Source organism: Moschus berezovskii, chromosome 16 (assembly GCF_049115385.1).
Source record: "Moschus berezovskii isolate FMDL1 chromosome 16, NW_MosBer_1.0, whole genome shotgun sequence".
NCBI lineage: Eukaryota > Metazoa > Chordata > Mammalia > Artiodactyla > Moschidae > Moschus > Moschus berezovskii.
Genome location: NC_142475.1, coordinates 17,222,790 through 17,247,898, shown reverse-complemented (window position 1 = coordinate 17,247,898; position 25,109 = coordinate 17,222,790). Strand labels below are relative to the sequence as shown.

The following is a 25,109-nucleotide window of genomic DNA, read 5'->3' as shown; positions in this document are numbered from 1 at the left end:
AATTCCCTTTTTCATTATGTTCATTCTGTCTTCCCATTGCACACCTATGAGAATGTCATCTCCTCGGGAGCAGGGACTTGGGACTCTTAGGTCACAGGTAAGAATAACACTGGCATCCAGTAAGCACTTGAGAAATACTTGCTGAACAAATGAATTAAGGAAATACAAGTAAATACTTAGATCTTTCTTATTTCTACCACTGAATGCATGGATTGTTGCTACTGTCACAAACAATGCTCTACTAATGCCCTATATAAAACATTCCTAAAGTTGTGTGGGCTTGAAATCCTGGCTTATGCAATTCAAAATTTAGTCTTTGGTTCTATTACACTATTTTTACAAACTCTTCTGGTCAAAGGAAACCATCTACTCAACCTATTTGCAATATTATAAATTCAAATTAATCATAATATGGCAAGGTCCAAATTTATGAATTCTTAACCATATATGAAAAGCAAGGAATTTAGAAAAAAAAGGGCTTAAACAAATGCATAAAAGTTGATGACATTATTTTATATTTTAAATTAAAATTTAAATAAACTTTCTGATTATAAAATATGTTCTTATAGAAAATTAATAAATAGAAAATTATTAAATAATCGCTTATAACTGCACATCTATTAACAACTTTGATTCTTTTCTTTCCAGTGTTATTTCTAGGAATGTTTTCTGTATGTATGAGAATGTGTGTGAATATATGTACTTATGCGTGCATATGTGTGTGTGTGCATAACTAGGGTATATTTGTATATTCAACTTTACACTCTGTTTGCTTTATTTTAGACTCATCACATGCATTTTTCTATCCCACTAAAATCCTATAATGGTATATTCTGGGGATATACATTTTTGGTATAACTATGTATCATTATCATCTCAGAGAAGGCAATGGCAAGCCACTCCAGTACTCTTGCCTAGAAAATCCCATGGATGGAGGAGCCTGGTAGGCTGCAGTCCGTGGGGTCGCTAAGGGTCGGACACGACTGAGCGACTTCACTTTCACTTTTCACTTTCACACATTGGAGAAGGAAATGGCAACCCACTCCAGTGTTCTTGCCTGGAGAATCCCAGGGACGGGGAACCCTGGTGGGCTTCCGTCTATGGGGTCACACAGAGTCGGACACGACTGAAGTGACGCAGCAGCAGCAGCAGCAGCATGTATCATCTATTTCCCTGCTGACAGGATCTGTACTCTGAATATTTTGCCATTATAATTAGCAATGTGACAAAATCTCTCTGTATATCTTTGCCTACTTCTCTAATTATTGCTTTAACTCTTAAGCTCTTCAAACTCTTAAAAGTAGAATTTCCAAGCCAAAGGGATTTTAAAGCTCTTAATACATATTATTAAAGTGCTTTCTAGAAAATAGTAACAATTTACACTTTTAGTAGGACTGTATATGATGGATATGTATGTTTTCGTCACACAGTTATGTCTGACTCTTTGCAACCCCATGGACTGTAGCCCGCCAGGCTCCTCTGTCCATGGAGTTCTCCAGGCAAGAATACTGGAGTGGGTTGCCATTCCCTTCTCCAGGTATATGATGGAACATCACTGTTAATTCATTATGTAATATCTTATTTAAAGTTTGCATTTCTTTGGTTACTTGTGTTTCCACTTCCCAAACTTTTAGTTTGTGTTTTTTACCCTTAATTTTTGGAAGGAGGGACTATCTTCATATTATTCCTACTGAATTATATGAATTCTTTTTTTTTTAATTTTTAAAAATTTATTTAATTGGAGGCTAATTACTTTACATTACTGTATTGGTTTTGCCATACATTGACATGAATCTGCCCCGGGTGTACATGTGTTCCCCATCTTAAACCCCCCTCCCACCTCCCTCCCCATCCTATCCCTCTGGTTCATCCCAGTACACCAGCCCCGAACATTCTTTTAAGTTAAGGATATTAACTCTGGTTCATATTTATAAAACCTGATGGCAACATTCAGGTTGAAGCGGGGGAAACGTGGCTTTAAGAGGCGACTTTACTTTTGCTGTAGCTCTAATTGCTAAGTCTAATTACTGATTACCAGGTGGTCATGTGGATAGAGAGGCATTAATCTGCATTTCACGCTAACGATAATGTATAATTCTAAGATGTGTGTCTCAGTCTGTAAATCAGTTTGTTAAACTTACCAGAGAAGAATTGGAAGGTGTACCCATGGAAGATGATATATTGCTTCTTCTTATGGGTGTAATTAAATGCTAATAACCACATCCTTATGGATTACAGAAAAATTAACCAAAAGCTTTATACACACACACACACACACACACACACACACACACGGATAACAAAAAATGGTGAACAGTAGGTTTACAACTTTATAATGTGACAATTATCCTGCTGCCACTTGGATACTAGTTAAGCCTACCTGTTGGTATTAGTCACAACAGGCCCAGCTTTTCCTTCTGGGGCCACGGTGACGAAGACTGTGCCACAGTGATGGATGGTGTCCACGTACACACAGCCAAAGCCAGTCAGGAACACAACCTGTGAAAAGAACATTCAAAATCAGGTTGGGAAGCAATACAAAACACTACTGAAAGGGCTTCAAATGTCTTCAGTTCTGACTCAATACCACAAACACTTGCTGGTTATATTTCTTTATATCCATGTGTATAGGCTATTCAGCTGACTTGAAAAAAAATCAAATCCAGATTTTCAATATCCAGCTGTAAGGTTCATAGGAAAAAAATGATGGACGACACAGCATGAGTGTCTTCATTCTCTGCTTCTCTGGAATTGGCAAATAACTCTGCTTGGGCTGGAGAAGCCATGGACCAGCTTTATGTGTGCATATGAATCTCTGGGGTGGGGGAAAATTCCTGAATTGAAATGCGATGTGCAAAAAAAAACCTTTCAGGCTTTTGAGTTTTGACTTAGCTACCGTAATGATGCCCTTCTGTGCTGGGGACACAAAAACATACCTGAAAACCCACCAACAAGACACGCTATAATCTCCTCAAGGTCCCTTACATAAGTTGGAACAAGAATGTCAGGTAACTTCATTTGCTTGGAGTAAAAATTGATTTTTCTTCCATAAGGAGGTGGACTTAAACCTAAAAAAAAGTTCTATCTCAGAAGTCAGGTGCCAGGCTAGCAGAACAGATGTCCTTTCAGCATTAAATACTGATGTTGCTTAAATGGATAAATATTTGAAAACAGAACTATTTGAAAAACAACTCCAAGAACATCATGTTCACAGCCAGCATTACCTGAGGGTAAGGGCAAGAACCTTCTCATGTTTGGGAACATTGATGCTGATGATGTGTATTATCAATTCAGTCCATGCCTGGGCCCTTTTTATTATTAGAACAGCAAATAAAAGAAGATTGAAAATTCCTGGATGAAGGAACAAAGCTAGGTGTCTGCTTGGCATGGGATGAATGTGTTCTAATTTTGACCAAATGAAGAAGTACCCGAAAGAATGTACACAGAACCACAAGAGTCTGTGATTCTCACCCTTGAATGTGACTTCACGGTCACTGGGCTTCTTTCTTATACTCTGGCTCCTCCTTCAGAAGCCCTGATCATCTTCAGTATCAAGGGCATCTGGAGGTCATCTCTGCCTCCTCCCTGTTTTCATCTCCTGCTCCGCCGACTCCTGCAATAGCCTTCTTTCTTATTTTACGGCTACTGCTCTAGCTCAGGCTCTTGTCTGCTCCTCAGCACCATCTGTGCAGAGAAAGCACTGTCCCTCTATGCAAATCCTTTCCAAATCCTGTGTATCTCTGCACATACAGGGTGTTGTTACTCAGTCACTAAGTTGAATCCGACACTCTTTGTGACCCCGTGGACTGTAGCAAGCCAGGCTCCTCTGTTCTCCACTGTCTCCTGGAGTTTACTCAGATTCATGGGCATTGAGTCGGTGATTCTATCTCACCATCTCCTCCTCTGCAGTCCCCTTCTCCTGCCTTCAATCTTTCCTAGCATTAGGGTCTTTTCCAGTGAGTCAACTTTTCTCATCAGATGACCAAAGTATTGGAGCTTTAGCTTCAGCATCAGTCCTTCCAATGAATGTTCAGGGTTGATTTCCTTTAGGATTGACTTGTTCAATCTCCTTGCAGTCCAAGGGACTCTTAAGAGTCTTCTCCAGCACCATAGTTTGAGAGCATCAATTCTGTGGCTCTCAGCCTTCTTTATGGGCCAACTCTCACATCCATACATGACAACTAGAAAAACTATAGCTTTGAAAAGCTATACTGGAAAAACTATCGTCAGCAAAGTGGTGTCTCTACATTTTAATACACTGTCTATGTTTGTCATAGCTCCTTCCAAGGAGCAAGTGTCTTTTAATTTCATGGCTGCAGTTGTTCACTGTCCGCAGTGATTTTGGAGACCAAGGAAATAAAATCTGTCACTGCTTCCACATTTCCTCTTTCTCTTTGGCATGAAGCAATGGGACCACCTGCAATGTGGGAGACCCAGGTTTGATCCCTGGGTTGGGAAGATCCCCTGGAGAAAAGAATGGCTACCCACTCCAGTATTCTTGCCTGGAGAATTCCATGGACAGAGGAGCCTGGCGAGCTATAGTCCAAAGAGTCAGATATGACTGAGCAACTAACACTTTCACTTTTCACAGTAGGACTGGATGCCATGATCTTAGTTTTTAATGTTGAGTTTCAAGCCAGCTTTTTCACCCTCCTCTTTCACCCTCTTCAGGGACACCCTACTCAAGGAAGATACTATTTTTTCTGTTCTTTTCCTCAGAGTGATACCTATAGCTACATTCCAAAAGCACATTAACTAATCTTATTGTTTGTATTACTGTCACCGGTTTTTATCACAGACTCAATCACTAGATTGTCAACTTTTTGAGGGCAGGAGTGGAGTCAGTTTGTATTCTCTATGGACATGTTTCCCAAATGGATCATTTTGCAAAAACATCTGTTTCAAAAGACTGTATCCTGAATTTGCCCTTTCTGTTCCAAGATAAGAACTGAACTTGACTATGATAAAACGTGGAAGGCAGCCAACCTAAAAAATGGCTCAGCTCACAAATCTAAAACAAAACAGATATTCTCTGAGAGCCAGTCACATTTATAAAAGCTATTATTTTATATGATATGTAGAGTAAGTCAACTGCTTTGTTACTAGGTTTACAGACATGGGATTATTCATTTGACACAAGCCTTTTAAAGGTCTTAACACTCCCATCTCCATTCCCTCCTCTCAAGGACTGTCCTAACTTCAGAGGATACCTTAGGGTTTTAGCAGAGTGTTAAAAGCCAAAACTACCACCGCTCAAAGTAGGGAAGGAAGGGATCAGAAGAGGAAAATACTTATTGTTCAGCTCATTCTCAAAGCAGTCTGCAGGCCTTATGAAGTGAGGATTCGTTTACTCCCTAAGATAGTAAAGATAAAGAAGCTGAGGGTTTCCATTAACTTCCCAGAGACTTTGAAAGCAGGCAAATTAACCTAAACCTTTAAGGTATTTCTTCTGGCCAAAACCTTGAACTTGGGAGAGAAATTCTGCTGGGTGTCCCTTTTAGTCAGCACTAGAATGGAAGGAATGCAGACTTTTAATTCTTGGAGCCTACTTTTGCCTCCTTTCACATGGAGAGAAACCACTAGCAACATCAAGCATTTGGTACAAAGTGAGTTCTAGGGACTAGAGAGTTAGGAACTTCAGTGCCAGAAGAATTAGGCACCTACACCCTAGAAATTAAAACAAATCCTTGTCTTGGTCTGGTGGTTTGATCATTTAATCATTAATTAAATCAATGATCGGATATTTAAGGTGAACCCACAAAGAGCTCCTCACGGCAGTAGGCACTGAGAAGATAAAATCACACCCTCGGGATGCTCCCAGCTTGGTTGGTGAAAAAGCCAAGTACACAGATAATGAGATAAGAGCTAAAAGTTCCAGGACAGCAGTGTATATTTTTCTGTCTTAGAGCATTATCCACCATGGTCTCTGTAAGTTCATGAGGGCAACACTTCTGTGTCCATTTTCTTCAGTATTTACAACCAGTACTCAGTAAAGATCTGAATGGGCATCAGCTCAAGGTGGCTTTCATGGTAGAGACTTCTAGTGTTCACCCACACCCAGCCGCCCTCTCCTTCCAGGTGCAGAGCAGGCTTATACCTATTAGCCCCTTGCAGTGAGACCAGGCAATGAGACCAGCTTTGGCCAACGAGCTAAAGGCAGTATGGACGGGTGTTAGTTTCGAGCCAATTGGTAAAAGGGCCAGCCTTTTCCCTGCGCTGTAGAGACTGAACAAAAGCTTTATGTCCCACATCAGTGGTGGGCCGTATCCAATTGGATGCCTCCTTTTTGGTAAACTTTATTTTGTATTGGGGCACAGCCGGTTAACAAGGTTGTGACAGTTTCAGGTGGACAGCAAAGGCGCTTGGCCATACATATACATGTATCCAATCTCCCTCAAACTCCCCTCCCAACCAGGCTGCCACCTGACATTGAGCAGAATTATCTGTGTATACAGTAGGTCCTTGTTGGGTATCCATTTTAAATATAACAGTATGTACATGCCTGTTCTTTTAAATACAGTTTTACTGGAACTTATTTACATATTGACTCCATCTAACAACAGAGTTGAAAACTTGTTGACAGGGACTATATGCTTTGAAAGCCTAAAACATGTACTATTTATTTAGACCTAAAACATGTACTATTTATTTAGACCTAAAAGAAAAAGTCTGATGATTCTTGCTGCAGGTGGTGCTTATGGTAGATTATTCTCCATCAGGGACTTGCACATCCCAGGGTCTATGCCTTTGTTTAATCCCTTCCTATACTGATATGAAGCTTGGCTTTGTGACTGTCTTCAGATAACGGGATGTGCGCAAGCATGAGGCAAGAAGCGTAAAAACAAGCTTGCTTTGGGGGATTTTCCCCCTTGCCAACCATGTGAGGAAGCCTGGCTTAGCTTTCCTATGGAGGAAAGACCACATGGTAAGAGACCTACCCAGGCTTCCTGGATGAACTCCTCCCCTGCCAACCCTCCACCCAAATGCAGCTGCATGGGCTCACCCTGCAAAAACACCACCCAACCAAACCCTCCAGATCACTGCTGGTTCAAGCCTCTAGGCTGTGGGCTGGTTGTTACAACGGGGCAGACAGAAGATGAGGAAGCCTCTGTCCCTGACTGACCATGAGGACAAAGCCCCTGATGACAGACACTGGGATACAGCATGAGCAAAAAGTCAACGCCAGGACTGTGACGGACAGCATAATGCAAACTAAACTAATGGGGGGAGATATCAGTAATTCAAGGAGCGTTACAGCAAAAACCTAAAACAGGAGTCAGCTTAATGCTGTGTACGTGTTCAGTCACTTTAGTTGTGTCTGACTCTTTGCGACTCTAGGGACTGTAGCCTGCCAGGCTCCTCCGTCCATGGAATTCTCTGGGCAAGAATACTGGAGTGGGTTGCCATGCCCTCTTTCAGGGGATCTTCTTGATCCAGGGGTCAAACCCGAGCCGCCTAAGTCTCCTGCATTGCAGGTGAATTCTTTACCGCTGAGCCACCACGGAATTCTGGCTTAACAGTAGCAGTAGAAATTGATATTGAAAGCTACAAAAATGGGAATTTATGTTGTGAGTGGCAAGACACTGAGTGAAACTGTTGTCTAAGATTACTTGGGAGGCAGATTATAAACCTAATAGATTTGTAGCTCTAGAAGATGAGGTTTGAAAACAAAACATTAGCAGTGTGTGTTGGCTGCTGCTGACTGCACCTGGCCATGTACTATGAAGAAGAGATGAACTCAGGAAAGAACTGGCCGGTTTGCAAAGAGAAATTAAAGAGAATAAAGAGATTCCAGAAATTCAGAGCTTCGCAAAGGCAGTAATGCTTTTAAACCCAAATAGTAAGAGATAAAATTTAATCTTTGAACATGAAGGCAGATTAATACTTAGACTTAGGGCTATGCATAGGCATCAGAACTCACTGTTGAAACTTTTTAATTGTTAAAGTTACTCAGAAAAAATTTTAGAATGACTGTTTGCCATTGCCACAGAAGCTCCCTTAAATCCAGAGAGAGGTAAGGAAGCAAAATAGTACAGAAATATGTCATTAAAAGGACCAAGGATGTGGTTATTAGCACATGGGATTCTCTGGAATCAAACAGATGAGAAGTCCACTGAGTTACTGAGAAATTACTGCTGCCTAATAAACTCATGAACCTAGACTAAAAGAGCCTGGGATTGATTATTCGAGGCTCGATACAACTTCAGATGTAGCCAAGGAGGGTTTCTGAGCGTGGACCCAGGGATGAGAAGGATGACGGTAAAAGTGCTCTTCCATTAGCAAAGACACAACTTAGAGATTATTCTTTGCTTCCGAGATTAAAACCCCCAAAATATGTGCTTAAAACAATTTCGGAGCTGTTACGGGTGACAGCATATGCACGTGTCTCATTCTTCCTCTTTCCAATCTGGAGGAGTTCTTACTATTTTCTGTCCTACAATTTGGCAGGGTGAGGGGAGCCAGTGAGCTTATAGGTCTCCAGATGAAAAGGAGCCATATACACACTAAGAGAGCATCACTGAGAAATACTGGATTTCCACTGGGGTGTGGAGACTGGTTAGCAACCTGGGGAGGAGAGTTATCCTGGGCAGAGGTTGGAGGTGGGGTTCAGTTCAGTTGCTCAATCATGTTCGATTCTGCGACCCCATGGTATACAGCATGCCAGGCCTCCCTGTCCGTCACCAACTCCCAGAGTTTACTCAAATTCATGTCCATTGAGTCAGTGATGCCATCCAATCATCTCATCCTCTGTCGTCCCCTTCTCCTCCTGCCTTCAATCTTTCCCAGCATCAGGGTCTTTTCCAATGAGTCAGGTCTTTGCATCAGGTGGCCAAAGTATCATGGTGTGGGTGTAAGAAAACCACTGAGGCCTAGGTCTGCCGCCCACTTAGTACATTATCTTTTCCTACAATTACAAATAAGGAACAGTGTAATATAACCTGTGCTTTTTATATATTCAGTTACTTTTATAAATATTAAATTTATTTACTTTATTTATTGCTACTAGAGATCAGTGGAGAAATAACTCCAGAAAGGATGAAGAGACGGAGCCAAAGCAAAAATAACACCCTGTTGTGGACATGACTGGTGATGGAAGCAAGGTTTGATGCTATAAAGAGCAATATTGCATAGGAACCTGAATCCATGAATCAAGGCAAATTGGAAGTGGTCAAACAGGAGATGGCAAGAGTGAACGTCAACATTTTAGGAATCAGCGAACTAAAATTTAGGACTGGAATGGGTGAATTTAACTCAGATGACCACTGTATCTCTATCTGACTATATTTATAGCCAACAAACGTTTTAATTTTTACTTTACTGAAATTAGGTTACAAGGTGACACCTGGGAAATAACTGAACGTATTCTTGGAAGTCTGTCTCTTGTCCTTTCTCTCCCATTCTCTTTTTTTTTCTCCTGACAGACTATGTGCAATAAACCAGGGACAGTCAAGGGGGAGTCACATGGCATCCCAGCACTTCAGTTCAGTTAAATAACAGGCATTCCTGTTATTAAAAGTCCTTAAGCCACCCCCTCCTCTGATTTGTCCTAACTCCCTCTGTCACTGGGCTCCAGTCCCCATAACAGTACACTCGCTGGACTTCCTCCCTCTTCAATCCTCTTTCTTTTACCTGATTCATTTTGCCCCCACCTCACATGCTCACTTATTTTTGGACGGTCAACTTTGTGTCAGCTTGATTGACCACTGGGTACCCAGATGAAAACATTACTTCTGGATGTGTCAGTGAGGGTGTTTCCAGATGAGATTAGCATTTGACTCAGTGCACTCTGCAGACTGCCTTCCCGAGTGTGGGTGGGCATTGTCCAGTCCACTGAGGGTCTGAATAGAACAAACGTTGGAGGAAGAAGGAACTTGCCCCCCTTTCCTGCCTAAGTGCTAGAGCTGGGACATTTCATTGCATCTTCTCCTGCCCTCGGACTGGAATTTACACCATGGTTCTCCTGGGTCTCTGGCTCGTCTTTGGCAGATTAGGGGATGTCTTAGCACGAACTGATCTGAAGATGTGATAAATCAGGCATTGTATTTGTTCTGCTGATCTCTGGCAAAAATTTGTTAAGACATTTCACCCTCTATTTTGGGAAGAAATAAATATAAATTTTACTAATTTTATAAAATTAAACTAAAATTAATAAAAGGCTTGTAGCTCAGCTGGTAAAGAATCTGCCTGCAATGCAAGAGATCCAGGTTTGATTCCTGGGTTGGGAAGATCCCTTGAAGAAGGAAATGGCAACCCACTCCAGTATTCCTGCCTGGAGAATTCCATGGACAGAGGAGCCTGGAGGGCTACAGTCCATGGGGTTGCAAGAGTCGGAGACGACTTAGCAACCACCACCACCACTCAGATGAAATAGTTTGTAAAAGAGTATCATAAGAAGGAAAACCCTGGAATAGGAGAATTCAAGACTTGAAAGGGAAGAAGAAATTTCCGTACATGCTATGGGATTGAATGCTAACCTGCAGAGGGAATAAGGAAGTGAGATGTGGTCTACCTGGTTGCAGGTAGTGATCTGTCTTTAGCAGCCAAGTGGCCTGGAGAGACTTTTCTGGCTGGACTCTGTTTTACTCACCACTGTGGTGGCAGTTGTGGAGACAGGTTTGAGAGTAGGAAGCTTGACAATGGAGAGACTCTTTAAGGGGCCGAGGGATGATGAATAAAAGACCCTGGTCACAAAAAGAAGGGGAAGATACAGAGATCCTTCTTAGGAATTTCTGCCAGAACTTGTGGGGGAAGTGAGGGATAGGAAAGTACTGGGATGCTGCAGGAAAAGACGGGCTTGGAAGTCAGACAGTCCTGGGACGGAATCCCAGGCCCACATGCTCTGTGCAAGTTAACCTCTCTGAGTTTCACATACCATCTACCTGTGCAGACTAATGACAGTATTTGTGTAGAATGCTTGACATAAAGCAGGCATCTGATATGAGTTCATATCAATGTTACTGAAGGTTTTTAACACTGAAAAAATCGGGGTGATATTAAATAAAGCAGAGACTCCAGGAGAAGCTGGTTTGAGGGAACAGAAAATGAGCGCTCAGGTTTCAGATGATGATGGTGGTCTGAAGTGTCTATAGGTCTTTCGGGCAGAGATGTTTGGTGGGTAGCTAGAAACACAGAGTTGGAGCCTGGGAGGGATGAGGTGGCCAGAGATAAGATATATGGGAGTGACTGGATGATGGGAGCTAGAGCTTGGAGACGAATTAGCTCTCCGGGAGAGGAAAAGAAGGGGGAAGAATCTGCAAGATAATCAAGGTAGGAAAGACTGGAGGAGGAGAAGAAGGAAATAACAGATATTCTGGGTGTAAGTCTAGTCCAAGAAGGTCTGTCTAGTCAAAGCTATGGTTTTTCCAGTAGTCATGTATAGAGTTGGAATATAAAGAAAGCTGAGTGCTGAAGAATTGATGCTTTTGAACTGTGGTGTTGGAGAAGACTCTTGAGAGTTCCCTGGACTGCAAGGAGATCCAACTAGTCAATCCTACAGGAAATCAGTCCTGAATATCCATTGGAAGAACTGATGCTGAAGCTGAAGCTCCAATACTTTGGCTACTTGATGTGAAGAGTCAACTCACTGGAAAAGACCCTGACGCTGGGAAAGATATAAGGAGGGAGGAGAAAGGGACGACAGAGGATAAGATGGTTGGATGGCATCACCAACTCAATGGATATGAATATGAGTAAGCTCCAGGAGTTGGTGATGGACAGGGAGGCCTGGCGTAGTGCAGTTCATGAGGTCACAGTCAGACACAACTGAGCAACTGAACTGACTGACTGAAGTCTTCCTTCTGTATATTGTTGTTATTGTTCAGTTGCTAAGTTGTATACAACTCTTTGTGACCCCATGGGCTGCCAGCATACCAGGCCCCCCCGTCCCTCACTATCTCCTGGAGTTTGCCCAAGTTCATGTCCACTGAGTCAGTAATGCTTTCCAACCATCTCATCCTCTGTTGTCCTCCTCTCTTTTTGCTTTCAATCTTTTTCAGCATCAGGGTCTTTTCCAATGGGTCGGCACTTTGCATCAGGTGGTCAAAGTATTGGAGCTTCAGCTTCAGCATCAGTCCTTCCAATGAGTATTCAGGGTTGATTTCCTTTAAGATTGACTGGTTTGATTTCTTTCTCTATTACTAAAAAATACTTTAGAGATATCCCTTCTACCAAGTATCTTTGGAAGAAATGGTGACTCAACTAGAACAAACTGTAAATGCATAGAAGACTCCTGACCAGGATACTTGGCAGATGTCAAAAGTGGATGCCAATCTGCTGATATCTCTTCTGGCCCTGATAATGTAGGGGGGATGGGGAAGGTGATGGAAGTAAGCAAGAAGCCAAAACATCTGCCCCACACATTTTATAAGTCAGATAGTTCCTTGCATTGACAACTACTTCTCTATGAAAAAGTTGGGGCTGGAGGCTAATGAAGTCTCTGAAGATGATCACATGCTCTTCGAGCATTAGTGCTCAGCGTTACCCACTGTCTGATCGGCACCAAATGGGCTGATCACACATTTGAGTCCTGGCTCATCAGGGCATTTACCAAAGTGTCTCATGATATTCTTGTAAGCAAGATAAGAAATATCTTATACAGTATAGTTTAAAAGTACTTTTATAGATGCATTTTCTTATTGAAGAAATATGGGCTAGATGACAGTACAGTCTGGAGTGTTACTGCCTGACTGAACCCACGCATTAGGGAAGTGTCTCATGATTCACCACAGCACGTAGACCTTGGACTTGTCCCGTTCAACTTATTTATCAATGACTTGGATGAACACAGAGAATGCAGGTTCACCACATCTACAGATGACCTAAAGCTACTAGGGATACTTAATAGGGTGGATGACAGCATCACAATTTTTTAAAAGTGATTTCAACAAGTGGACTAGGCCAATAGCAACAAGATTCAATTTATTGGGGATAAATGTAAAGTCCTGTCACTGGGTTCAAAAAGTCAACTGTACAGCAAGTCATATGATAAAGACCTGGAGGATGTGGTTGACCACGAGTTCAATAATAACAAACAGTCTGAACTCATTAATAAAAAGCTAACTCAATCTTCTACTTTATTAATGGAAGCATAGGGAGGTAATAGCTGGTTAGACCACATTTGGAATAGTATGTGTAATTCTGGCTGCCAGATTTTAAAAAAGGAACATAATACACTAGTGTGTTCAGACCAGGGTAACTGTGGTGATGGGTCTGGAAATCACATTTACTGAAGGAATGATTCAAGGAACCAGAAATGTTTGGCCTGGATAAGGGAACAGTTAGAGAAGATGCTGAAGCTGCCTTCAAATAATTGCAGTGTTGCTATATTAAAGGGGAAGTAAATACTCCGTGATGCCTCAGGGGGTTAAACAAGGGTGGGTGAATGGATGCTACAGAGGGACACAGTGTAGCTTGATACAGGCCCAGACTTTCTCATAATCACTGTTGGAATAAGCCATGACTATGAGATCAACTCTGCATATTCACTGGAGCAACTGATGCTGAAGCTGAAGCTCCAATACTTTGGTTACCTGCTGCAAAGAGCTGACTCTCTGGGAAAAGACCCTGATGCTGGGCAAGACTGAAGGCAGGAGAAGAGGACACCAGAGGATGAGATGGTTGGATGGCATCATCAACTCAGTGGACATAAACTTGAGCAAACTCCAAGAGATGGTAAAGGACAGAGAAGCCGGGTGTGCTGCAGTCCACGGGGTCAGAAAGAGTCGGACATGACTGAGCAACTGACCAACAATGACACTGTAGTTTTCTAGGGTGGGATGCCACAGAAGGGACTCCTGCTCTAGGTAAAAGCGGGAATTAAAACCTCTTCTTGCCTGTGCTTTCACTGACTTTCAGGTGGCAATGTTTGTAGCCAGGGCAGGACTCCAAAGGACAGACAGTGACACTAGCTTGGTAGAGCAAAAATGACTAGGCCACATGTGAGCAGACCCAGGGTCCAGCCTGATGCTGCTTAATTATAAACCACCTAGTGGATTACTCTTTAAGCCTGAATCCTCTCATCAGTAACATAAACATCAAAATTACTGCCCCGACTACCTTAGAGCTTTTGCAGTGATCAAAGGCTCTATCTTAGGACTTGCTACACTTGACTGCATTAATTTAGTTACCCAGGTGCCTTGAACGTGGGAATTAAACACATTCAGAGCACAGGGTTTGGCCCTGGATAGGTCCTCAGTAAGAGTTTGCTGGATAAATGGATGGAAGACTAAAGACTGGAGGGGAAAGTACTTTGTAAAGGTCCAGAGTTTATAGAAGAAGAAAACGGCAATGATGCTGGCTGGCCCCTCTAAACCCTTCTGTTAAGACTCAAAGATCATGAGAATTTACTGGATCTTTGTAGAATTTACCTGCAAAGGGATAATTTTAACCAGCCTTTTGGGGTTTAAACTGCTGTTCTTTGGCTCAGAAATTGCTTTTCATAGACAATTCAATCACTTCCTGTGGTTCTTAAAAATCCAAATCCTTGTTGGAGCTACAGGATCCTGCCAGGCTGGGCCTTGAACCGCCTCACTAGCCTCCTCCCTGGCCCCCCTTCCCTCCTCTGGCCACACTGGCATTTAAATCGCTGGACGCGATCCCTCTGAGCTTCCTCCCTGAGCATCAAAAACTTTGAACCTACTCGGTCTGCTAAGAAAGTCTCCCATTCTCTTGTCTACTTATTGCCTGTTGCTCTTTAAGGCTAAGGTGTCAGGGCTCATTTGCAGGGACACAGCCCCTCAAACTATTAATCGTCCGCTGTATCACAGCACACCTGTACTCGCCTCTCCTTCAAAACTGTGATCAGAGTTCACAACAGCACAACCACCTGGGATTGCCTATCATCTGCCTCCTCCACAGGAAATCTCCTTGAGGGAAAGGGCCATGTTCCATTTTTGTTCACTGTATTTTATGTAATCCCAGCTCCGGGTTACAATATAATGAGTGGCACATATTAGAAACTCAGTAAATATTTGTTGACTGAACAATGGAAGCATACGTCACTGTGTTTATATTAGTTAAACAGTAAATACTGTGTTTTCTGTATACCTTCTCTGTCTTGAATTTTTCAAAAGAATGTTGCCTAGCTTTGACAAAAATAAGGTTTTGGACTGTCAGCAATTGAAAGCCCGTACACTATGACAGGATTCTAAAGTATTTCCCTCAAAGGATCAAAATTATGACTTAAAATGATCAACATAGTGGCTGAGACAGTAAAGAATCTGACTGCAATGCAGGAGACCCAGGTTCGATCCCTGGGTCAAGAAGATCCCCTGGAGAAGGGAATGGCTACTCATTCTAGTATTCTTGCCTAAAGAAGTCTAAGGACAGAGAAGCCTGGCAGGCTACAGTCTATGGGGTCACAAAAGAGTTGGTGAGTGACTAACACTTTACTTATTTTCCTCCCCTGTTGTCAGGGTCCCGCCCTGTCATTATGGATAAGAGCCCCAGCTGTCACTGTGGAGCCTCTGTCCCCAAACAGGTGTGAGCCAGGGACACAGCCCCAGAAAACCCACACCCATCAGAATTCTTAGGTCTTCTCAGTAACTCTTGGTCCAAAGAACACTTCTTTGTGTAACTATAGTTATTCTCTGCACATTTCCTCTCATATTCCACCTCAAAATTATACATAACGTGGTCTTATTTACAAAACCGGGGAGGCACCGAGGGGGCATCTCTGTGATGGACAAAAGCTAGAGAAGTTTTCTTCCTTGGGGCAAAATGGAGACTTTTTGGGGCTTTAAGTCTGCTTTTGTTAGGTCAGCTTTGAAATCCACATCATGAAACCGACACCCAGGGCTGAGGCAAGGCTCCTGGAAGACAAGCTTCCTCCTACAGAAGGGCTGCTTCCTTTCATCAGAGGACACGGCTCCCCACGGACCCCCCCATCCCCAGTGATTTATACGCCCTGGTGTGTTCCCAGGGAGACATCAGCAAGGGTCTGAAACGAATCTTCCTCCAGAATAGGAAGTGAGCCGTGGTCTGCGGGACATATGGCTCACAGCTCTTCCAAGATTAATGGGAACACGAGATTCTGCCGGGTCCTTGGACCGGGGGTGATATGGGTATTGGAAAGAGTACCTCCTCTCAGCTTTGAAGTATCCCGGACTACAAAGGTTTGAGGAAATTTAGAGTGAATGGGAACTCCCAAAATAAGGTTTGGCAGGCAGATTGCCAATTGTAAAGCATTCCCTAGACACACATAAGCAAGGCTTCAGACACCTTCGCATGGATGCAGGGCAGTTCAGGGGCCTTTGAGAAGCTGGTGATGCTTATTCTGTAAAGGACGGAGACGGGGAATGTCTCCAGAGGTCGTGCCACCCCTGCGCATTTTCCCTGTTCATCACATGAGCGCTGCGGGGTGGACATCACACCCTTCTGCAGTTTGGGGCACTACATGTGCAGGTCTCCCAGGTGAGCCGGGCCCCTCCTGCACCTGCCCACGGCCACATCCTTCACTGTCTCCACTGCTACCCTCTCCCCAGGCCCCCACGCCTTTCCCTCTCTCTCTCAGCAGATGTTGCGCTCTACGTTCCCTGATAAACTTAGGGCCACTGGGTATCACTTCACTCCATTTCCCACCCCAGCCCTCCAGAGATCTCTACCTACCCCTGTGCCCATCCCCACCTCTTTCCTACCATCAGAGAAGAGGGCGTGGCCCTCCTGTTTAAGGACAATTATACTCCCCGTGCTCTGAACTTGTCTCTGGCGATTCCTTGCGCATGCTTTCACATCTCCTCCACTGACTCCTCTCCTGCAGCACATAAAAGGTTTCCTCTCCAGGGATCTCATTTGCTTCTTGAAAAACAAACAAACAAACACTTCTCCCGTGTCCTTGAACTCCCTCTGGACTTGGAACTTCCAATGTGATCTCGCCTGCCCTCTGCCCACCGTCTTCCATCCTGCAAACTCTCTCAGGGGCTTTCCTGTTTCCGCCCCGCCCAGCCTCTCCTCCTGCCACTCTCCAGCTCCTTCTCAGTCTGCTGCTGCATCACACTCACACGGCAGAGTTTCCCAAAGTCAGGCCTGGCACCCTCTTCTCCTCCTTTACAAGACCTCTCTTGGTAGCCTCATCTTCTCTTTCATTCATGTGATTGATTCATTCACTCGTTTGACAGGCCTTCAGATCTCACTGTGTTGGCAGGCATTCTGCCATAGGCTGTGCATGAATAAGGCAGGGGTCTGACTGCCAGGAATCTTGATTTGGTAGGAAATCATTTACAGAAGGAAATGCAATTAAATGTTAAAAATGTTATATGAGTATGTAGAGGGTCCTGGGATGGGTAGGGACTTCACAGAGGTGTAGGGAGAGAACCTCTTGAGAGATGAGAAAAATATGCCAGCAGGACTGGGGAAGTAGGGGAGTTAAGGAACTTCAGGTAAGGAAGTAGCATTCAGAGCACAGCAGTTCACAGCACATGCCGTGGAGTCAGGTAGTCTGGATAAAATCCTCATCCCTTCCCTTGTAGCAGGTGGGAATTAGACCATGTTTCTTTGGAGAACTCAAGTTTTCACTTCTGTAACATGGAAATGACAGTCCCTATCTTGTCTGCCTGTTGCATGGGTTAGAGAAGAATGAATATAAAGTGCTTAGCACAGTGCCTGGCACACAGTAAGTGCTTATCAAATGATAACCATTATTATTACTGTAAACACATTTTTAATTTTAATATGTGTTTTATTACCATTACAATAGGACCTACTTCATAAGCTAGTTGTGAAGATCAAATGAACTAACAGATGTGAAGGGACTTTTAAAATGTACAGCACAGTATTATTCAGCCATAAAAAGGAAAGATGTTCTGACACATGCTACAACATGGGTGAACCCTGAAGATATCATGCTAAGGGAAACAGGCCAGACGCAACAGGATGAGTGTTGTGCGTTTCTCCTTCTATGAGATGCCTGCGGTAGGTAGATTGAGAAAGCACAGAAGAGGCTACCATGGGCTGGGGAGAGGCGAGATTGAGGAGTTATGGGTTTACAGTATCTGTTCAGGATGCTGAAACGTTTCTGGAAACGGATGGGGGTTATGGTTTTACAACATTGTGAATCTATTTATTGCCACTGAATTGTACTAAAAAATGGTAAATTTTAAGTAGAGCAGAAAGGGAATGCTAGGTCCCTGTGCCATTTTCAACAAAAATATTATCACTAACATCTTGAGTAAGACAGGGACAAATCAGGACATCTGATCTGTTCAGGGTTTTAAAACTGTACTTATATTTGCAAAGTTTCATGTACTGCTAGGAATAATATGTATATTTCAAAATTAGTAAATTTTCAAAAGAGGTAATGAATCCAGGGTTGACATTATGATTGCCTTAAAATATGGACAGCTAGATTACTTTTTATATGAAGAAGATTAACACTTCTATTTCATTTTTGACCTGGGTTTAGACCCAAGATGGGTTTTACCAAGTGTTCCCCTCTCATAAATAGTTGTACAGTATACTTTGGGGATGCACTTCCCAGGCGGTGCTAGCGGTAAAGAACCCACCTGCCAATGCAGGAGATGTAAGAGATGCAGGTTAGATTCTTGGGTTGGGAAGATCCCCTGGAGGAGGGCACGGCAACCCATTCCAGTATTCTTGCCTGGAGAATCCTGTGGACAGAGGAGCCTGATGGGCTACCGTCCATGCGGCCGCAAAGAGGTCGGACACGAATGAAGAGACTGAGCAGCAGCAGCACACTTTGGGGATACAGACGTGTGTTTGAGAATTTATAGCCCAACGAGGGTGTGTAAGTAGGTACACATGTGCCCTCACTGACAGACAAGACAGTCAGTGTTTAGAAGCAGACAATCACCAAAACCTTAGGAAAGGGACCTTTTCTTCAGGCTTTGGCAGGAACGTGTGGGTCGCTGACCTGTGTCCCCTGATTGTTGATGTCGATGGCGTCACTCCACTCGGTTGTCATCTCCTCCAGCAATTCCACTCTCAAAAGGAGGCTAGGAAGGAGGTCTCTGGTCTTGCAGTCTGGATAACTGGAAATCTGATGATATAGCTCATGATGAATTGAGCACTCAGGAGGAATTTTTCTGCAATAAACCTCAAACTTCGGAATATCTAAAATTAAAAAAAAAAAAGCACACATTCAGACTTAGGCCTTGAAGATAAAGACTTGGGATATTAAATGTAATGTGGCAAGAGAAACTTCTCAAATAAGTTCACTTTTACTTAAGGATCACAGGCAAATACTAAGTCAAAAACCTCCAGAAAGAATACAGGTTTTCTATTATTTAAATTCAATACTATAACATATACCTTTAGTATTTTCCTTTATAAGTATTGTCACTGGACATCTGTTGTGGAAAATTATTCGAGGACTAGGGTCTTCTGAGAGGGTTAAATAAGTCACTCCAAGGTGTTCTTGATATGTTAGTGCTATTGCTCTAGAACAGAATCAGATCAAATGACAGAAACAGTTTAGAAAAAAATGCATGCTTTTTCTCCTGGTACATATTTATTTAGATTGCAATATTCAGAACCTCTCTAACACCCTCCCTCTTACACATCAGAGAAAATGTTTTCCAGATAATGGAGGTCATCCGCTCCTCTATTACCTGCAAGACACTAATGATAGGTTTACTAATTTTTTTTTCTGACAGCAGTAACATTTTTTATCATAAAAAATTTAAAAAATTGTGTAAACTGTTGTATAGCACAGGGAACTCTGCTCAATGTTCCATAAACAACCTAAAAACTTTGCTATATACCTGAAACTAACACAACACTGTTAATCAACTATGCTCCAATATAAAAAGAATTAAAAACATAAAATTAAATAAAAAAAACCCCATAACTTGTAGTACTCAGAATCACAGATACCCTTGTGCTAGCTTTTCCTTCTACTCTTTTTTCTTCTATGTACATGTGCCTTAATCTCTAGAGATGGGGTGCCTTCCTCCTCAAAAGTGCTTGGTAAGTTTTGGTAAAGGAGGAGCCAATGTGTTTCTAGAAGGATGACTGGAGAATCTGTATACTTGCTATTTTTAATTCTAAAGGGAGGCAGGTTCAGTATGTTTGCTGTCAATTTTCACAAATCACCGTACTTTATAGGATCTCCATTTTGGCTACCAAGAGCAAAGCCGTATTTTCTATTTGGCTTCAGAGAAACTGCTGTGTGGGCATAGGCTGCTCACTACAATGGACACAGAGAAGGTTCCAATTTAGACTGAGAGACTATCAAAAACTATTTCCTATCAAATCAGGAAAAAAAATCTCTCTGAAGTTTAAATTACATGGACTGGTTGTTCAAATTAATCAAAGAAATCAGATTATTTGCCAAATGTGGCCCTCAGTTTACACTGATTATAACCGGTCAGTAACACACTAAAGCGTTTCCCATTCACCATCTATTCTGTTTGCCAGTGTGAGTTCTTCCCAAAGATTGTATTTGTCTGAAATGCCAAGGTGAACTGTTGATTAGTATTTGGGAAAATCACATTAATAACACCATCATATGTGCACTGTAGGATTGAGGCGAGGTGTGAGGAAAGGAGATGAAACACTTTCAGAGTACAGTCTTCGGATCTTCTCCCAGCCTAATTCTGGAAGAGCCAGGCAAGCTGACCACAGACAATTTCTTATTGATAACCAAGAGAGCTGAGGTCAGGACTAAAATATAGTACTTCTAATATCATAACTGGGCTTCCATAGTAGCTCAGACGGTAAAGAATCTGCCTGCAATGCAGGAGTTCAGTTCAGTTGCTCAGTCGTGTCCGACTCTCCGCGACCCCATGAATCACAGCACGCCAGGCCTCTCTGTCCATCACCAACTCCCGGAGTACACTCAAACTCATGTCCACAGAGTCGGTGATCCATCCAGCCATCTCATTCTCGGTCGTCCCCTTCTCCTCCCGCCCCCAACCTTTCCCAGCATCAGAGTCTTTTCCAGTGAGTCAACTCGTCGCATGAGGTGGCCAAAGTATTGCAGCTTCAGCTTTAGCATCAGTCCCTCCAATGAACATCCAGGATTGATCTCCTTTAGAATGGACTGGTTGGATCTCCTTGCAGTATAAGGGACTCTCAAGAGTCTTCTCCAACACCACAGTTCAAAAGCATCGATTCTTCGGCGATCAGCCTTCTTCACAGTCCAACTCTCACATCCATACATGACCACGGGAAAAACCATTGCCTTGACTAGACGGACCTTGGTTGGCAAAGTAATGTCTCTGCTTTTTAAAATACTATCAAGGTTGGTCATAACTTTCCTTCCAAGGAGCAAGCGTCTTTTAATTTCATGGCTGCAATCAGCATCTGCAGTGATTTTGGAGCCCCAAAAAATAAAGTCTGACACTGTTTCCACTGTTTTTCCATCTATTTCCCATGAAGTGATGGGACCAGATGCCATGATCTTTGTTTTCTGAATGTTGAGCTTCAAGCCAACCTTTTCACTCTCCTCTTTCACTTTCATCAAGAGGCTTTTGAGTTCCTCTTCACTTTCTGCTATAAGGGTAGTGTCATCTGCATATCTGAGGTTATTGATATTTCTCCCAGCAATCTTGATTCCAGCTTGTTCAATCCCTGGGTCGGGAAGATCCCCCGGAGAAGGAAATGACAACCCATTCCAGTATTCTTGCCTGGAAAATGCCATGGACAGAGGAGCCTGGCGGGCAACAGTCCATGGGGTCGCAAAGGGTCAGACATGACTGAGTGACTAATGCTTCCACTTGTCACTTTCAATCTAATAACTAGCTCAATAGTTACTTACATTTACATTATAATAGATAAACATTTACATCAAATTAACAAAATCTTAGAATTTTAAACATAAATTCTAAGTGTTTATTATAAATTTTGTGTTTTAGTTTTAAAAATGTTTGTTTTCTATACATAGGTTCACACTGCTTTCAAAAATACTTCCTGAAACTTACCATGGAAGTGCTCTATACACTATTGTATTAATACCAACATCCTAGATGTGATACTAGGTTTGTAAGATGTTTTGCAAGATGTTTCAACTGGGGGAACTGAGTAGGGGATACAGGGGACCTCTCTGAATTACTTCCTATAACTGCATGTGAATCTAAGATTATCTAAAAATAACACTTAGAAAACATTTTTTACATTGATTTACAATACTGTGTAAGTATATAGCCCAGTGATTCAGTTATGTACATTCTGTTAATATATATATATTCTTTATATACATATATATTCTTTTTCAGATTCTTTTCCCTAATAGGTTATTACAGGGTACTGAGTATAATATCCTATGCTATACAGTAGGTTCTTGTTGACTATCTATTTTATACACAGAAGTGTATATGTTAACCCTGGCCTCCTAATTTATCCGTCCCCACCCCTCTTTCCCCTTTGATAACAATACATTTGTTTTAGTAACAACAACAACTTACCATACTTCTCCAATCAGGATACAAGGACAATCACTCCTCTTGAGTTGGGGATGGAAAGTGATTATAAAATCATGGTTGTTTGTGAATGATGTGAAAGAAGGGATGTGTGTAGGGAACAGAGCCTTAACTATTAAGGACAACTTGAGTTAGGAAGTTATCTTTTAAAATATTACTACTAGAAATCTCTATATACATCAAAGTTAAGATGGCTAAAATCTTAGTCTATAAATTCATAATCACAATAAAGGTACCTCTCATAAGGTTACAATATGCTTTCTTTTGTACTTTTTTTATATATACCATAAGTAAGCTATTAGTGACAGCTACGGAAAGGATGTACTGCATGCAAAACGACCACAAAATAAAAGTCCAGTATGAACGAACCATTACGTGTCTCTGGCTTGATTCTGTGGTTGTTATTTGCATAATTGGTAATTGGAGTAACTTATGTGCAGGAACAACCACAGAACAGAGTCTTCTCTGACTTGTGTTTATCTAAGTTCTCTCTCTTAATGACTTGAGAAAAATTCCATTTTGAAATAGAAGGAAAACACGGGAAAATAAAAAGGTTTTCCAGCTTGACTCTCTCATATTTTAACCCTTATTTCTTGTCACCTGACAGAGGTTAGGAAGCCATAGGAGAAGGGCATCTTTTCATTATGATAGACTGTGGTTACTCTATGGTATAAACACCATTTTCCCCTAATAAAAGCCACATAAGGGAAAAATCTCATCAGTAGTTCACTGGGACAACCCATGTGTGATCCTCACATTTGTCCAGTTGTATGCAAAATACAGAAGCAGTGAAAAATAAAAGCAAAAGTTAAGTTTACATGTGGTGAGCATTGCCAACTATTCTCTTGTCTCTCCCAGCACATGGATGAAGCAAAGAAGGGCATTCACAGAAATGTAAAATACCTGGTACAGAATCCATTTTCCCTGTAGTTCCCCAAGGGCACCGCCACGCTCTGTCTGGGAAACTCCTGTCTAACTAGAGCTGGCAGGCTCCAGCACTGGGAGCTGTCAGCAACCGCAGTGGGAGAAAAGGCCAGCAAGACCTGCTTCTGCAGCAGGGACGCATCCAGCGCGGACCGGCCGAGGTCAGATATTAGGTCCCAGCAAGGAAGGGAGCTGGATCTCACGGCAGGCTGCTCGCCACCCAGGCAAATGCTGAAAGTAGCGCTGTCTGGAACGTGAAAATACTGAAGAAAGACAAGACAAGGCGGAGAGAGCACAGTTAGACAGTCCGACACAGAAGCAAAACTTCTTTAAAGCACAGCTTCTAAGAAACCATGACACATATTCTCAGGAGTGGGGAACATGGGAATATTAGATATCCTGTTCCCATGAGGAAGCCCGAATGAGACAATTACAAGCAGCAAGAGCAGGGTCTGCTTCTTTAGGCATAAGGAAAATGATAAAGCTGATGTGATCTGAAGGGGTGGGGGTGGGGGTGCCAAGTTCTCCATCTCCCCCAGGTACTGCAAAAAATGCCATGGGGCAGAAATGCTGTGTGTTGGGAAGGGAGTCATTGTGGAGAGGGTGTGGCTGGACTGAAAGGGTGGCACCCTGGGGGGACCATGGGCAGAGGCGATTGGAATGAGATGAACAAGGGGAAACTGGGAGCTTGGAAGACAAACGTTTCTGAAGGCTCATCCTGGAAGAGTAGGAGACCCTGACCTCCCACCCTCAGCTGGAGTTCCACATGCTTTCTGGCACATGAGAGAGTCTCAGGACTTAGGACTTAAAAACAACCTGGAGGGATAATTTATCTGAAGCTCCTTGTTCACAGCTGAGGAAGCTGCTTCCCAGAGAGCGGATGATGGCGTCTGGCATCACAGAGCCAGTGTGTGAAGTGTGTGGCAGAGCCTGGCCGGAAGCCAGGCCTCCTCCTTTCCTCTCTGCTGTGTCTCCCACTATTCCAGACCATCTCCCTGAGAGGGGAGGGATGTCCTTGTCTCAAGCAATTCCCACACCTGCCCAAAGCTGGGTCAGGGCTGATAACTGGGGCCCCCTCAGCTGCAGAAAGAATGAGGGCCCTCCCCTTCTTATGAGGAGCCCATGGGGATGCTGGTGTGGAGATGGCTGCCAGCAACTCTCTTTTACTGAGTGCCTGGCCTTTTCTTTTCTCAGATTATCTCACTGAACCTTCACCCAGACCCCACAAGGAATGCAAAATTATGCTGGTTTTCAGATGAGGCAGTGCCAGTGTGGAGGGTGCTGACCCAGTGCTTTGGGAAGCCCCTACGGTGGGGAGAACTGGGAAAATTTTCAGGGCACACGATGTTTTTTTTCTTCAAATCCTTACCTACCATGCAATTACTGTTGACCTCTATTTCCCAACACGGGGCTTCTGGTCACCTATGTATTTTTAATCAATATTTCACTGAACCAAGATGAAATTCTATTAATCTGCCATTTTTATAAATCCTATAATGCACTGCAGGCTTAGAAGAGTAAGGCTTTCATCCCAGTGTATTGTTCTAATGTAATGTTTAGGAGCAGCAAGGACAGGCTAACAATAAATGCGGATGAAAGTAAAGAAAAATAATACTTTTCTGCGTGACGCTTTCAACAGCATAAAACAATAGCATACCACTCAGAATATTCTGTTTGTAAATCCTTTTAAAATATCTCCTTATTCTCAAAATAAAACTGTTCATCTGAACTGTATAAAGCATAGAGTAAAAAGAAAAAAAAATCCTTCTTGGATTCATTTTCCACGTATTCTGCCACAGAGATGTTAACATA

The 25,109-nt window shown here is 42.7% G+C and overlaps 1 protein-coding gene across 7 annotated transcripts in view; it reads right to left on the bottom strand.

Moving 5' to 3' along the window:
- Positions 1-25,109, bottom strand: part of VPS13B (vacuolar protein sorting 13 homolog B) — a 767,155-nt gene that overhangs the window by 26,049 nt on the left and 715,997 nt on the right. For all 7 annotated transcript variants that reach the window (XM_055431816.2, XM_055431817.2, XM_055431818.2 and 4 more), the window contains exons 52-55: positions 23,277-23,560; positions 19,264-19,391; positions 18,866-19,065; positions 2,381-2,499 (exon numbers count right to left, since the gene is read on the bottom strand). In XM_055431816.2, the coding sequence (XP_055287791.2) occupies positions 2,381-2,499; positions 18,866-19,065; positions 19,264-19,391; positions 23,277-23,560 (731 nt within the window). The remainder of the gene's footprint in view (positions 1-2,380; positions 2,500-18,865; positions 19,066-19,263; positions 19,392-23,276; positions 23,561-25,109) is intronic.